This window comes from Carcharodon carcharias, chromosome 11 (genome assembly GCF_017639515.1).
Source record: "Carcharodon carcharias isolate sCarCar2 chromosome 11, sCarCar2.pri, whole genome shotgun sequence".
Lineage (NCBI taxonomy): Eukaryota > Metazoa > Chordata > Chondrichthyes > Lamniformes > Lamnidae > Carcharodon > Carcharodon carcharias.
In genome coordinates, this window is record NC_054477.1 from 70,453,488 (window position 1) to 70,470,484 (window position 16,997).

The window sequence follows — 16,997 nt, forward strand, 5'->3', positions numbered from 1 at the left end:
AAGGCAAACATTACATTATATATGCTTATTATGATGGCTGAAGCATCACTACCAATCAACATCAAATATTAAAAACATTTTCAAATGCATGATCTATTAAACACTAGACAACAGAATTGTTATGGTAAAGCAAATCAGAAAGTGGAATTGTTTGCCAAGCTGACAATCACTTAATAAAATAGAGAGAAATGTTTGGTAAAATGGGATTTTTTTTGTTTTTCACAATAGCAATTAACCGTAGTATTAGTGCCCATTTCTTACTTATAAACTCCTTCAGCTCTATGTATCTACACCAATCACCATAGTTGCAATATATGAATTTGCTCCTTAGCAATGGCAAAAGCGACACCAAAAAAGTTACATTGTTGACTAGTAGTGCAACCTGATACTTACCGATGATTCACTATCTCTGACAAGAAAGTCACCGTCAATTCCTCTCTCGTTTAGAACCATTTCAGCCTGATGTCGGGTGACACTACCATAATACCATTCTTTTCCAGCAAACTTTCCTGTAGATGATGGGCCAGTATAGCTTATTTGAGGAGCATGTGAACTGTTCATAGCATGTGCATCATTTAAGATTACTACATAGTTTTTGGGAACAAGGCCAATTTGCCCTTTAGAATTTTGACACTTCCACCATTCTGGGTCATTCTCCGGTTTCTCAATGACATCCATAATTTCCCCTTTTTCAAAATTTAGTTCTTCCTCTGTGACAGAGCTGAATGGGTAAAGAGTTTGCACCATATGTAGGACTTTTGTGGTTTGCCCATTACTCACTGCTGCTCCAAGTCTGGAAGTGAAGAAGCCAGGTGAATCTGCGGTTGCCTCGTCAACTTCCTCCACCACATAATTAGATGGAAACCAACCAACTTGTCCATTGTAGCCACCTCTCCACCAACCATCACTACATTTTTCCATAACAGTAACACGTGACCCCTTCACTAGAGACAGTTCATCATCTCTCTCTGCTACGTATGCAAATTTAACATATGCTGGAATATTTAAATCATATATACGGTCAGAGCTTCCACCATTTGATGAGAATTCTGCATCTGTGCTTGGTGTAGGGGAAGCATCTCTTGCACAGGTTTTCCTTTTCGTTTTACCCAAACCTATGTAAAAATAGAAGGAATAAAAAAGATAAACTGCAACATGTAACAATGTGATAAACGATATTCTATTAAAAGAGCAATGCAACACCAGGGTTTAAAAAAAGTCAAAGTTTACATTTAACAGAAAGCATTTGAACATTTGATTGGCAACCACTGAATTCTCAGAGGCTTCTCAAATATAGAAGCACTCAAAATTAATGTTACTGCTCACTGAGGACTATATTTTGAAAAAGGTCAATGCAGAATGTGATGTGCTGCTCACATTGCTTCCATAGACTTCAGAAATAATTTTTGGTTTTCAGATGTTTAATCAGAATAGAATTATAGTTCTTCATTAGCAAGTAGCAATTCAACAAATACTTAGGAATCCATTTAATGTCAGGATCTGAATATTAAAAATTGACTCATTGAAATGGTAATCATTTTAAAGTGTCATTTTTCAGGCATTCCTTAAAAGGCCATTGCCTTCCTCCAAAGCATTTGGCAAACTTAGTTTCTTCCAGCCCCAGTAACAAAACTGACTTTCCTTCCATATCCCTTTGTTAAATGAAATATCCTACATACTGTATATTTGCATCTCTAACTATTTTTGCAAGGTCATTGAAAAATTAGTCAAAATATACTCTGTATCGACGTGGTTAATTTATAATGTTTGTGGATTAGTTCCAGCAGCCTGCCAATTTACTTTTAACAGTACAACAATGTACATAAAATACAGAACAATACTAGAGGGCTCCAGACCTCTAAATTCAAATGTTAAATGTGAGATGTAGATTCCTCTCTCTAACCAAACAAGCATCGCACATTTTCTTGTAGTTATTCTGTAAAATGTTGTGCTTAAGTGGGAGAGGGCAGTGGTTGAATTTAAAATACAATATTTTGCAAACAACAAATCTTTCCCAGGGAAAAGGCAATGCTGAAGTTTGGTACTTCAGCAACATAAGTTTGCTGCTTAAATATCCTATAGATTAAGCAATAACTTTGACTCCCTAATCCCCAGAAAAGTCATCACCACCTCTCATCCCTGTTATTCTTTGTGGTACAGCCAAACCCAACCACTGCCCTAGGATCTCTCAGGTTCCTTTTCTCTATTATTGACCGGCTCCCTCCATCTCTCCCTCTCCATCCCCTTATCTCAATGTGATGTGCTCATAGAATCTTCAGCCTCCGGACTCCCTCCATCTCTCCCTCTCCATCCCCTTATCTCAATGTGATGTGCTCATAGAATCTTCAGCCTCCGGAACAGAGAAACAATCTGTTCAGCAGCCTTTCCTCCTTTTTCCCAACCAGTAAAAATTTCTCAAGTTTCCTCTACTACTTTGCTCTGAATGGCAGCACCCCTACCCATCTCCCAGACACCTGGCTTAAACTTAATAGGAAAGAGATTTTGCTAACTTTGTTCAATGCACAGTGCACCATATTCCAAGTTGTTAGTTACCAGCCTCAAACACATTCAATATTTTAGAATACTATATGAAAATATTCTGGTAACAATCCCTGCAATAAAATCCTGCAAAGACAGAAACAGGAAGAATTTCTAAACAACCTACAAACATCAGTGAAAGGGCTCACAATGTTAAAGTACAAACAGATTTATTATAATCCTGGAGTTAATTGTGAATGTTAAGAACTTCACAGAAATCCAACTTGATATCCAAGCTTTCGCAAAGCAGTGCAGTTAATTGCCTCAGTTAGCATTCTGCTGTTTCTGCATTCTAATCCTTGAAAGCGAATGTTTTTGTGAGCGTGACTGACTGCTGGTTAGCATAAAAACACTGCTATTGTTGCTTCTGCTACAATCGTCGGAAATAGCTATAAATATCTCTGAATACATTCTCAAAGGAAACCAGCAGAAATTCAATTATTTGACGGTGGAGAGAAAGGTCGAAAATCAAAAAGTAAAATAGTTATTTTTTTTAAATTTACACAGAATGCTACAACTATGTTTGTGTCTTATCTTTCATATGATAACAAACATAGTTGTAGCATTCTGCTTAAGTAAATGACATTAGTTTCAGTCATTCATACCTATGGAATTTATGAAAATTACCACCAAAAACATTAAGTTAAAATATTAGCCACTGTCTGGTAATTTCAAAAAGAGTTGTGAAGATGTTCAAGCTTTGAACATATCTCTCAGCCTCAATGTTGTCTTTCTGCTTTTTCACACCATTTTACTATCTGATCTAATTATATATTTCTCATGAATAATCAAGTTACATTTCTTTGTATTTTCAATGTACTTTAAATACAAATATGTTAATCCATATCAATGCAGAGTCCAAAACATATAACAGGAAAAGTAATGCTAATTAAAAGTGATATAACCTATGTTGGTGCGAATTACTTTAGAATGATGTTTATGCAGAAGGTCTGCATTTTGTGCTCCAAGCATTAGCGAAGGAAATGTTTTCAGTTCTTATCTCCTAGACTCTTAGGGCAGGTACAGCACATGTTTAAGGCTCTACAACCTGCTTAATCCCAATGACAGGCTAAACATCTACCACATAGTTGGCCTTCTTAAATCTCGCACCAACCACTCTTTTTGCAAAAATGGCATCACCTGGCACTAAACTGTTCCGGTATAGATAACTAACACTTGAACCCACTGAAAATTAAATTGAGTCTGCCCAACTACATTTCATAAAGAACCCTTACACCGTGCAGAGGCATCTTCAGTTCATCAATCTGGTCTAGGATTCAAACTCAGATCCTAAAAGGTGAGTGGGCAGCATTCTAATGCATGATGCCACCTCTGACATTTTTAATTGCTGACCCTGAATTTTAATATGGTCCCTTGAATTTTTCCAGTTATTTTTCTGCTATATAGAATCTATACTATTTTTTTGTACTTATGTTCACAGGTGTTAGTAATAATCTTCACAATGCCTACATCCCATGTGGATAAGTCCACATCTAAGAAAACAGATAGTGCATATTTCATTATGAGTGAGCCGAACAACAAAGACTAGAGTACAAAAAGCAGCACACTATAAAGAGAGATTATGGCAGTAGGCTCAGAGCTTTATGAAATTAAAGATTGATTTCCTGACAGGAGGGACAATTTTGGTTAACATCTAGTTGCATAGATTACAAGTAATCTGCCATTTCTACATGGAATAACTATCTTGCATCAGAGAGTTGATTTGGCTGGATGCAATATACTGCCATTGTGTAGACTCAGCACTCTAAGAATTCACTCCTGGGACTTCTACATCCATTTTAAAAGTTTCCTGTTCATAGTACCTTTTACAAGCCTTGATTTAACGATGGCCTTTTTTGAGGAATGACAGATAAACACTTGACCTCTAAACAGAGAAGGTCAGGGTGCCCCATTTCTTTGTCTGCTCAAATGCATTTCATGTCATACTCCAACAGTCCATTAATGGGCATGGATAGAACATCTTTGGTGTCCCATTTTATTGGCAGTCACACTGTGCTACTAGTACAATGAACCTGTAGGGACACATTTATTTCAAAAGCCAAACGGTCAATCGAAGAGTTCAACTCTGAGGCAACCCTACTCACCACCCAAAGAGAGAGCACCAGATGCTGGGTGAGGGTTTTGAACAGTTACATTAATCAACATAATTATAAACTTATTTTGAAGGAGGTCAAGTATGAAATTCCAAAATCCATCATCTTTAATATCAGTGGAAGACTTTGTTCCTTTGGTGGGGTAATTAGTGATTCTGTTCCATCCATAATTTAACAAAGTTGGTGAGCTCCAGTAATATATAAATGTGCTTTTGAGCAAAAATCTTAATACAGTAATAATGTGAGCAATTCCAGCCTATCTGCCCCATACCTACCAGCAACAACCATGGGCGGATGAACAGAAATTATTACACATATTATACTGTACTTCCAATGGAGCTAACTAGCCTCTGATACCCGTTGTGATGAAGCACCACACCCAAAAATGCGACCTTTATCTTTCAAATGTTGGTCAACCCATGCGCCTTTCCAACATTCTTGTCCTTATTTTATTACTTGAGGAACTCTGGAACAATTTTAGTAAAACCAATGTCCTTAACATTTCTACACTCCCAAGCAAACATCAGATTCAACTGTATAGTTTGTTGTTACTAACAACTAACGTCAGAAATGTAGTGATATCTTACATTACATACATACCAATTAAAAGGAGTAGGCCATTCATTCCTTTGAACCTGCTCTGCTATTTGATATCATCATGGCTGATCTAAACTTGCCCTCGACTCCACTTTCCTGGCCATTCCCCTATATCCTTTGACTGTCTCCAGTCAAGAACCTAACTCTGCCTTAAGAATATTCAATGAAACTGCCTCCACCGCTCTCTGGGGAAGAGAATTCCACAAACTCATGACTCCCAAGAGAAAAATTTCTTCCTCATCTCTGCCTTAAATGGGAGGGCCCTTATTTTTAAACTGTGTCCCCTAGTTCTAGTCTTTCCCACAAGTTAAAATATCCTTTCAGCATCAACCCTGTCAAGTCTTCTCCCAAACCGACGCTTTCTCTTAGACACCTTCCGCAAGGGTTCATCTCCAGGGTTTTGAACTCTCCGTCTGATGTTCCTCTTCTGTGGGTCACCACATGCATTCAAGCTGTCTTCCATACAGACTCTTGCACTGACTCAGCCGTCAACAGTACCACTGCTTCACATAGCAGTGTGTCCATAGCAAAGAGTTGCAGACCTTCAGTTGTCTCTTGCAAGCTGCTCTTGTTTTAAATCGGTTTTCTGCAGCTTTTGTCTCTTTAAATCTGAAGCTTGGAGCCTTTCTCTCTGCCCCTTGCTCTTAACTTAACAGGGCCATTTCCAGGTTCCTGTCCTTCCTTTGACTAGAAGGTCTGCTTGGGACTTCCTCCTGTTCCATTCCTCTGAATTTTAGGATCTTTTCTCTAGCTTGGGACTGGCTATCTGTACCCTTTTACTCCAGTCTCTCCTGGCAGCTACTTTCAAAACCAACTGAATTTAAACAGCTTCCAAAATCAAACTGCTGTTTTTCTTCTTGTGTTGTGTATCTGTGGGAGGGACCTGCCTCTCTGGACACCTGTTGCTAGGCAACAGCCCAATTTTTCTATTATTTGTTTCAAATTGAGTTTTAGCATCACTTTAAAAGGTGCTTGCATTTTTTATGAGGTTTTTAACATTTGTAAAAACCTCACTGGAAACGTAAGCACCTTTTAAAATGAAACTAAAGTTCAATTTAACCTTTCTTAATACACAGATACAGAAATACAAATCAAACAAACATTAAAGCTAAAACTCATTCTTAAAACCTACAAATACCAATATAACTTACTTAAGCTATCTCTATTTCACAACAGTTTATTCAAACATTCAAACCCAGGGGATGGTCGCTGCAACTGTATACACACACAAGCACACAAAAAGGAGATAGGAAAGAAACGCTTTACAACTAGAAATAACAAAAAAACAAAGACATGGATATTAATTCACGTGAATGTTAGAGTCCAGAACGTCAGCATCCAATGAGGGTTCCTTCATGTAGGAGCTAAAGTTCAGGCGGATTCAGCAGGAGTTGCAGAATTCCTTCAAAATTGGTGATAGCGCAGCAAGATGAGGTTGGTCTTCAGAGAACAAAAACAGAATTACCTGGAAAAACTCAGCAGGTCTGGCAGCATCGGCGGAGAAGAAAAGAGTTGACGTTTCGAGTCCTCGTGACCCTTCAACAGAACTGTGTTTTTATTTGTTTATTTGTTTTTATTTGGTCTTCAGAGATTTGGTTCACTCTACAGACTATGATAGGAATCTTCTAGAGAACCAAGCTTCCAGGAGGTTTAGACTTGAGACAGGCTTTGTTGCCAGCCTGGAGTCCAGCTTTAGTGTTGGCAGGTTGAATATTTTACAGCAGACTGCCCTGGGAGTTCAGGAATGTAACATTAAGACTTTCCAAAGGAGCTTAGGCTATGTGGTTTTGCCTATAAATGAGTCAGTTTCAGGTAAACAATCAGATTCTATGTCCCTGGTCAAAATCCATTGTTCTCCTTAGGAGATAGATGGTGGCTCTTAGCACCTCTGCAGGTACAACCAGTTTTGACAGCTCCCCCTTTGTTATTAGCCCAGGAGAGAAAGACCGTCAGTTGCTGCCTTGTTTTGTTGACCATAATGAGTCTGCACAATGATAGGTGTGAGTCTCTACAAGGATGAGGGTTCAGCTTTGTCCTGTAATTACTTCTGGAAGTTTCCAGGACTGTAGCCAACTTGCAAATCATGTGATCTGTAGCAGCCATGTTTTTGGTCCAGCAAAGTTATTTTTTTTAAATAAGCAGAAAGTAAGGTTTGATTTGAACAGTTTATGATCTCTTTCATGTCTTATGGACATGACACATGTAACAGATGTTTGAGTACAGTATAGAGAAGCCTTAAGATTGCTTACTAGTTGCCGTTTCAGCAGCAAAATAAGGAATGAAATAAATGTGTACAGCAACTTGTATTTGATTGGATGACTAGTAAGATATTCTATTACAAAGATGGCTAGTTCACTAGTAGTCAATTGTATTGATGTATGGCGAACAGAAACCTACCGAAATTTAATCTCCAAATAAACACGTAAATGCCCCATCTTTTGCATTGGCCCAGACTTAACTCTACGAGTCTTGTACCCATCTGGGAAACCAGATCCAAAGACAGCATTGGCTACTAATATTGTCTGACACTAAACTGGGCAAACATTCTGTTTGTCATTAACAGAGTTAACATTTCGAGCCCGTATGATTCTTCTTTAGAGCTCTGAAGAGTCATATGGGTTTGAATCGTTAATGCTGTCTTCCTCTCCACAGATGCTGCTGGACCTGAGTTTTTCCAGCATTTTTTTGTTTTTTAGATTTCCAACATCCCCAATATTTTGCTTTCATCCACATTTCCAGAACTGTGTGGAGAAGCATTTTCTAACTTCTCTCCTGAATAACCTGACACTAATTTAAAGGTTATTCTTCCCAAAATCCTAAAAACCTCAATCAAATTACTCCATTACCTTGCAGGAAACACGAGCATAGTTTATGTATTTAACCACTGAAATTCTGCTAACATTCTGGTGAATCTGCACTGCATTTCTTCTGAGGCCAATATATCCTAAAGTACACCGCTCAAAACTGTACACAGTACTCTAGCTATGATCTAACCCGGGGTTTTTATAGCTGTAAATAGACACCCTCCCATTAATTTTCTAGCCCTCCATGTATAAAGGTTAGCATTCCATTAGCTCTTTTGGTTACTTTTTGTACCTGCCTACCACATTTTAAATGGTGTACATGAGCCCCCTAAACCTCTTCATAGCTCCAGTGTTCATGAATTCAATAATACTAGGATCCATCCTTTTCTGATCCAAAATGGCTAACCTCACATTTACTTGTGTTGAAATCCATCAACCAGCTTTGCCCACTTAATCTATCAGTGTCTTTTTGTAATTTGATGTTCCTGTCTATATTGTTATGCTGACAATCTATGGCATCAGCAAACTTGGATATTTGACTCCTATTGTGTTATCCATATCATTAACAAATATAATGATTAGCTGAGGCTACTGGATAGGTCTCTCTGGGACACTACCAGTCAAACTTCATTCCAATTCAAATATATATCCATTATTCCTGCTCTCTATTATATACAAGTCATAATTTACCTTCAATTACATGAGCTTTAATTTTAACGAACAGCTGCTTATGTGGAAACTTAAAAACCATCTTGAAGTCCATATAAACTATATCCATAGATGTACTTCCACCTATTATTTTAGTTACTTTGTCAAAAAATTAGACATATTGGATATGACATACCTGTTATAAAGCCATGTTAGCTCCATCTAATCAGCTCAAATTTTTCAAGTTCTCAGTCACTCTGTCCTTGATGATAGATTCCTATAACTTTCCCACAACAGGTGTTAAAACTTTCTAGTTTCTCTCTCTCGCCTTTCTTAAATAGTGGAATTACATTTGCAATTTTCCATTCTAAATGCGCAGTTCCTGAATTGAGACAGCTATCAAAGATTAACATAAGAATATAAGAAATTGGAATAGGAGTAGACCATTTGGCCCCTTGAGCCTGCTCCGCTATTCAATACAATCATGGTTGATCTTCAGCTTCAAATCTACTTTCTCACCCCACCCCACCCCTTCATATCCTTTGATTCTGAGAGACTAAAAATCTATCTTAAATATTCTCCATGATGCAGTAGATGGAGAAGACAATGCCAAAGATTCACAATCCTTTGAGTGAAGAAATTTCTCCTTGTTTCAGTCCCAAATGATTGGCCCCTTATCCAGACCCCATGTTTCAATTTCCAAGTAGCTACCTTGTCAAGCCCAATTCAGAATCTTGTATATTTCAATGAGATCACTTCCCATTCTTCTAAAGTCCAGACAGTATAGGCCCAATTTACTCAGTCTGTCACCATAGGACAACCTTCTCATCCCACGAACCAATCTACTGAACCTTTGCTGTATCACCTCCAAGGTAAGTATATTGTGCTTTAAATATGGAGACTAAAACTGCAGGTACTCTGGGGGCAGTCTCACCATAGCCCTATACAATTACAGCAGGACTTCCTTATGTCTTCTACTCCAATCCCCTTGCAATAAAAGCCAACATGCCATTTGTAACTAAAACAACTTTGCACAATATGACTTTATAAAAATGTTAACTGACTTACGTAGGTTGCTTGTCCATCTAAAATCTCATTAAATGCATGTTTCAAAACAAAAATTCCTATTATCACCACAAAAAATATTTTAAAATATTCACTATAATATCGAAATTGCTATACACAATTTCAATGGAATCTGATATTGCTCATTAGCCCTTTAAGCTGCAGCTGCAATTCTGCAACACTATTTAATAATACACAAAAGGCAAGTGTGGTGTACGGAAGAAGGACTGGAACATATGAATTAGGAGTAGGCCACTCAGCCCCTCGAACTTGCTCCGCCATTCAATAAGATCATGGCTGATCTGACTGTAACAGAGAAGATAAAATGAGGAGGGAGTGGGATGGACAAAGGAGGGGGTACTGCTCAGTGGGCTGCGTCTTTACCTTGGAAAGCTTCTCAATGTAAAGGTGTGGGGTGGGGTGGGCGGGGGGGGGGGGGAGGAGGAGGAGGAGGAGGAGGAGGAGGAGGAGCATTACCAATTACTAAAATTCAGCTGGTACTGGGAATGCTGAGGAAAGAGAATTTAAATCAGTGGATTGTAGGGGAATTGTGGCATAGGACAATCAGCCATTAGGGATGAGAGTGCCTAGCCTGGGGTGGTGGGGGCAGCTGGAGAGAGTGCATTTGTAAGTGTAGTTTACTCTAAAAGAGAGATTATCGAGGGCAGAGGTAGAGGGAGAGGAAGCTGCAGCCTGTGAAAATCTGAAGGAAGGAATTGGCAGCCAGCAGGTGAATTAAAACAGGAAATTCAATGAGCAAAAACAGAGCTGGGGGCGGGGGGAGAGAGAGAGGAGGAGGAGGAGGAGGAGGAGGAGGAACAGGGAGACAGAGGTAGGGGTGATGCATCTTACAAGTAATTTGAGCTAATGGGGTGGTGGGTTCCTTTCATTGCAAGCCTTGTGGCTCGTGGAGGGGCCAGTGGCGAGAGAGTGGGGAAAAACAGACATATGGTCCACAATTACTGCTCAGATAGGAGGGAGTCCAATTAAAGGAGTTGCAGTATTAGCTGCTGGCTTTATTCCTCTCTTTACATCAACCCAATGCTGGAAATTCCATTGCTTCTTTAGGATTTCAGCAACCAACATTAATTTATGCCGACTTGGACTTGTTTTCTTTTATCGATTATAGACCACAAACCTTTGGTGGCACTTCAAATTTCTGGGATTTGGGAGTCATTGAAAACTTGTTCAGCAGTGGAGGGAGTTCCTTTTTATGAAGTTTAGCTGGAGTTTTATAGCTCCAAATGGTTTTTCATATTCAATCCTCTCTGCTAAGCATTATTTAATATTTATCAACAACTTATATTTATATAGCATCTTTAATGTAATGAAACATTCCAAGGCACTTCATAGGAGCATTATAAAACACGAGGGGTTCAGCATCAGATGAGCTAAGACAATGTTGGGCAACGTTGCGAAGGTGGAAATATGAGTTTGGAAGCTCATATGAGGATCAAAGCTGACACCAAGTTGTGGCTTAATCTCAGACTGTTACCAGTGAGAGGATGGAGTCGACAGCTAGGGAACAGAGTTTGGAATGGGGACTAAAAGCAATGACTTCAGTCTTCCCAATGTTTGAATCTCTCCAAAATAAAGTTTCATTCTGCCCCAACTTGTTTTTTTTTGCCTCAGCAGTGTTTGCGCAGTTCGGTTTTGCCCATTGCTTACTTAGCGATTTTACTCAACATATCAATTGGGCTGTAACTTTAGGTGGTGCCCCATTTATTCCAATTGATCACATAATGTTGAGAGTAGGACCTACAAGTGTGCTATCTTTGGAACCAGGCAATGTTTTCAAGATATTTTTCCAATAATGCTCCATCTTCATCATCACATTTCAAGATGTGAAGAGTCCATACACATCAATATTCCCTCACAACATATCCATCTCAATCTAGATCAATCAATATGAAACACCTCCAGTACTTGAATGTTTCCCTTGTGTCTCCATAGTCACACAGCATGAACACAGTACTCTGACTTGAGAACTGCAGTTAAATATGATTTCCTCAGATTTGTGTTATACTAATCTAGCCATACAGCTTAGTGTTCTATTTGCTTTTGCAGCAACTGGGACATCTCTAATTTCAGCTAAATAAAGCAGAATGTGGCATTGGATGTTAACATGCTAAACATTCCTAAATATCTGTCCATTTTGCAACCTTAATCTCAAAACCGTAGCCCAACTTTTGCTGATCAGTCACAGGCACAAGGAACTGTTTCTTGAACATGCAAGATAATTCATGTTCTATCACTGCATTGACGATTACCTCAAATCTATTTTTATAACATACAGGCCATCCAAGATAAACATATACCTCTAGTTTGTATGTTTACTATTTAACAGAAGAAAGCAACTTATATTTATACAGCGCTTTTAATGGAATGAAACTTCTGAGGCATTTTACATGAGCATTATAAAACAAAATATGACACCAAGCCACTTAAGATAATAGGTCAGGTGACCAAAAGCTTGGTCGAAGTCATAGGTTAAGTGTTTTAAAAGAGGAATATGAAGTAGCGAGGCAGAGAGATGTGAAGAGGGTATTTCAGAGTTCAGGGCCTAGGCAACTGAAAACATGGTCATCAATGGTGGAGCAATTAAAACCAAGGATGCTCAAGAGGCCAGATTTAGAGGAGCACAGATATATGGGAGGATTGTAGGGCTGAAGGAGATTAGGTAATTGGGAGGGGCCAGGCCATGAAGGGATTTGATAACAAGGATCCGAACTTTAAAGTCAAGACATTGCTTGGCCAGGAGACAATGGAGGTAAATGAACACAGGCGTGATAGGCAGACAGGGCTTGGTGCGAGTTAAGAGGTGGACAGCAGAGTTTTGGATAACCTCAAATTTACAGAGGATGAAATGTGGGAGACCAGCCAGGTGTGGACCGGGGTAGTCAAATCTAGAGGTCACAAATGCATGGATGAGGGTTTCAGCAACAGATGAGCCGAAACTGTATAATAAATATTATTCTTTCAGTAATGTTGTACTTCTGACAAGCAGTTATAGGTTATGTTAGAAAATCTAAACTGTGGCTCAATGGTAACCAACTTAGGTGGTCATGAGTTCAAGCCTCACTCCAGAGTCTTGACCACATAATTTAGGCTGGTTGTAGTACTCCGCTGTAGTACTGAGGGAGTGCTGCACTGCCGGAGGTGCCGTCTTTCGGATGAGGTATTAATCCAAGGCTTTATCAGACTCTCAGGAGGATCCTGTAACAATATTTCAAAGATGACCAGCAAGTTCTTCCAAAAGTCCGGGACTATATTTATCTTTCAGCCATAACAGAAGAAGAGATTATCCGGCCGTGATTGCATTGCTGTTTGTGGGAGCTTGCTGTTTGCAAATTTGCTGTTACAGTTCCCACATTAGTGATTTTAAAAGTACTGAGTTGGCTTTAAAGTGCTTTGGGATGTCCCAATATCCCAAAAGGCACTATATAAATGCAAGTCTTTCTCTTTTTACTTTTACGATTATAGCTTATTTGTAATATGGTAACTCTAATAAAGCTGGAGGAAAAATGCAAAACTGAAAATCATTCCTGTTTGGTAAAGGGGAGGAACAGCCTGCAATAGTTATCGAAATGCATTCTGTTGGTGATGGATAGGCATATTTGTTCCCTTTACGCCGTCAACACTTGGAGAGCTTGATTTCAAACAATCAGGCATCACATTAATGAGGCTGAATAGGGTCAGACCCACAATGCTTTGGTGAATCAGAACAGGAGAAATGTGTAACTCTCCACCATCCTAGTAAATTAGGTTAAAGAATCCATTGGTTAAGGCTTTGTACTTGCCTAAAGTGTCTTTGATGTTCTTTACAAGTGACCCTTTCTTTAAGCTGTTTTTCCTTTCTACATAGTTTGACGGAACATATCCAGTTTTGTTTGATGTATTTCTTACTCTCCACCAAGTTTTAGAGTCATCGAGCAGCCACAATCGCTCATTTTTCTTGATGTCAAGTTCTTGATCCTGCTGTGCTGTGTAATCCCACTTTGCTATTACAATAACTTCTTCTGTCATCTTTCATGGAGTCCTTCCTGTCAGAGATAACATAGTTCAGCATTAAACAATGCATTGTCCAGCACAATATCTCACCTTTGCCAACTGAACATCGAGGATTCTCTGCTTTGCCAAAGTAAAAAATGGAAAGAATCACATATATGCATTTTTAAAAACTCCTTTCTCAATTGTATCCTTTGGAGACACCTGATCCAAATAGACTATGAAGGTTAAAGTTCACATCAAGACAATATTACTGATCCAGTCTTGAATCTATTTTCACTATTAGTTGCACATAATTGACTGAGGACAGCTTCTGCAATCATATAACCAACAATACTTTTATGTGACTGCCATATTAGTATGAAACACTTTTCAAAATCCAAACTGCCCTATTAGCAACCAGTAGCTCTGAAAGACATCACAGTTGACCGTTAGCAACAAGTTCCAAATTGTTGCAATATAGAGCTTTGATATTAGATAAACACTTTTCTTTTAATACTTCATTTATATGAAAATATATACACTAGCCTCAAATTTTGCATTCTTAGTCACGTTTATATTAATTTAAATTTAGAATGTTGTTATCCAGTCAAATGATACACATGATCTGAGCCAAATGCATCTCTTTGGCAGCTCCATATGAGGCAACACCACTTCCTACATTTCAGAAATTTTGAATCATCTTTCCATAGAAAAGATTTTAAAAATAAAAATTACTTTGAAATGTTGAGTTTTTAAAAAGCAAACTATATCCACATAAATTAAAAACAATGGAACCATATATGGTGAAAATGGTAATGCTCTAAACTTTCATATATAGTTTTCCCATAGGCGATTCACTAGGCTGTGAGAGCAATTGATAAGCACTCATACCCACTAACTTGGGAGTTTCTGGTCCTTTTGCACTTTGAAGAGAGGGGGAAAAAAGAGACAGACAGACAGGTAGAAAATTAGGTCCAAAGATGGTTTTGAAGTTGGTCAAGATTTTAAAACAGAAAGGTGTGATGGCAAGCTCTGGCCAGCCAGGAGAACGTGGGTGGTTAATGAATAGTTGTTTTGTTTCAATTAAGAAAGACAGCCCAATGAGAAGCAAGGCTTCCTAAAAAAAAACATGCTTTCATGACACTCTGATTATGCTGAGTCCAAGTGTAATACTTACACACCAGAACCCTCTAAAAATAAATACTGACAACATAGACACAACATTTTCCATTTACTCCAATCTTCTTTCAAATCTTATTTCCTCTTCTTCTGCCTGCTCCCCATTTCACTAGTTTCCGAAAGGTCCAAAATGAACCAAGAAAATTTCTGAATTGAAACTGAAAATGCAGAGTTCTAACAATTAGACACGCATCGTGTACATCATTATCCTTGCTAACATTGTCCAAAAATATGGGGACAGCTTACAAGTGTATGCTGACAACACATAGCTGCACCTCTCTCGGCCCCTCTACAGCCTCTATGCTTGTCTTGACATTCAAACTTGGTTGATCTGAATTTCTTCCAGTTAAACATCATCTTTAGTCCCTTCAACACAACTGATTCCATCCCATTCTCTTGTCATAATCTCAGGTTGAACCAGATTGTACTCATTTAAATTTAGAATGTTGTTATCCAGTCGAATGATACACATGATCTGAGCCAAATGCATTAACATCCTATTCCACCCCAAGCCGAACTTCCCATTCCATATCCTCTCCATCATATAAACCACCCATTTCCACTTTCATAATTTTGCCTGCCTTCACCTCTGCCTTTGTCTCAGCCCATCTGCTGCTGAAAGTCTCACCCATGCCCTTGTCACTTGCCTATTTCTAGCTAGCCTACCATTCTCCATACTCTGTAAAATTCAGTTTATTAAAAACTCTGCCATTGCACCATGTACACAAGGAGGCAAGAGAAGATAAAAGTGGTGGTGGGTAGGACAAGTCTCTTCTTGGCCTCACTCCTTTCTACATCTATAACTTCTGCCAACCCTACTAATTTTCTGTTTCAGATTTCTGTTCCTCCAACTCAGACTTCTTGCACATCCATCCCTCTCTCCCTTCGCCCCACCACTACCAGATGCATCTTCAGCCACCTAGGCCCCATTGTCAGGAATTTTCTCCTTAAAGTACTCAACCGCCCCACATCCATCTCCCTAATTAAGACACTACTCCATTTTTATTTGGTTATACCTGGGTGAAGCACTTGAGGATTTTTTCTATCTTAAGGTGCTTTATAAATGCAAGGTGTTGTTATGCCTGCCCCAAAATCAGTCTGGCCTTTAATTCTATCAAACAGACCAACTTATTTCTGAAGGGAGGCTTCTAAACACCAAAGTTAGCAATGAATATTAATATCTGACATCGATAAATCCTCCTAGAATCCTCTGGCTTTTAAAACACAAGTTTGGCATTAAGCTAAACATCACTTCCTAGTTTATTTTCTTTCATTCTTTTCAACCTTGATGATGTACTACAATATGGGCCTTTGCCCATTATTGTGCTTTCTAGCTTTAAAAAGATCTACACCTATAGGAGTTCAGTTTGAGAATGAAACTTTAGATATATATCAATCATTCTAAATTCATATTATTAATAAAAAAAGACTTGCATTTACACAGCACCTTTCACAATCGTTGGATGTCCCAAAATGCTTTACAACTAATTGTAGTCACTGTTGTATTTTTGCATTTCCTACATGACATGAGATGTTTAGGGTTATCTGAGAGAGTGCAAAACAATGTGAGGTAGGAATGAATGAGATGCAACACAATGTTCAACTTATACTGAGGGAAGAACTCAAGAGGTTCTAATAAACCCAAGGACCAGCTATTGAGGTGTATAGTTTTTCAGAGGCAAGGCAATGTATGTTTAGTTGTTAACCTGATAATGTTTTCAGCAAATTTCCCTCCATTGTTTATTATTTACATTTAGCTACTGCATAAGTCGGAAGTTATATTTCACTATAATTGATCTATATTTTTGCTAACCAAGAAAGATCAGCGTTTATCTTCAGAAATTCCAAAAGCATTAACTGGAAGTACAGATTGAGTATCCTTTATCCGTAAATCCGAAAACATCCAAAAACCGCACTTTTTTTGAACCTCATCAACCTTTAGCGTGGGAAGTTTAGCTGTTTGTCTGCACTGTTTACCTTGTGATTTTTATGGCGATCATGTTAAAAAGAAACTTATGACAGGTACTCTATTTATTATTCAGTGATGCATCTTATTTTTCTA

General features: G+C 38.5%; 1 protein-coding gene across 4 annotated transcripts in view; it reads right to left on the reverse strand.

Annotated features, from left to right (window-relative positions):
* Window positions 1-16,997, reverse strand: part of LOC121284277 (cytoplasmic protein NCK2) — a 63,046-nt gene that overhangs the window by 6,816 nt on the left and 39,233 nt on the right. For all 4 annotated transcript variants that reach the window (XM_041199627.1, XM_041199626.1, XM_041199629.1 and 1 more), the window contains 2 exons: window positions 13,567-13,809; window positions 394-1,115 (listed from right to left, as the gene is read on the reverse strand). In XM_041199627.1, coding sequence (XP_041055561.1) covers window positions 394-1,115; window positions 13,567-13,792 — 948 coding nt within the window. In that variant the 5' untranslated portion in view covers window positions 13,793-13,809. The remainder of the gene's footprint in view (window positions 1-393; window positions 1,116-13,566; window positions 13,810-16,997) is intronic.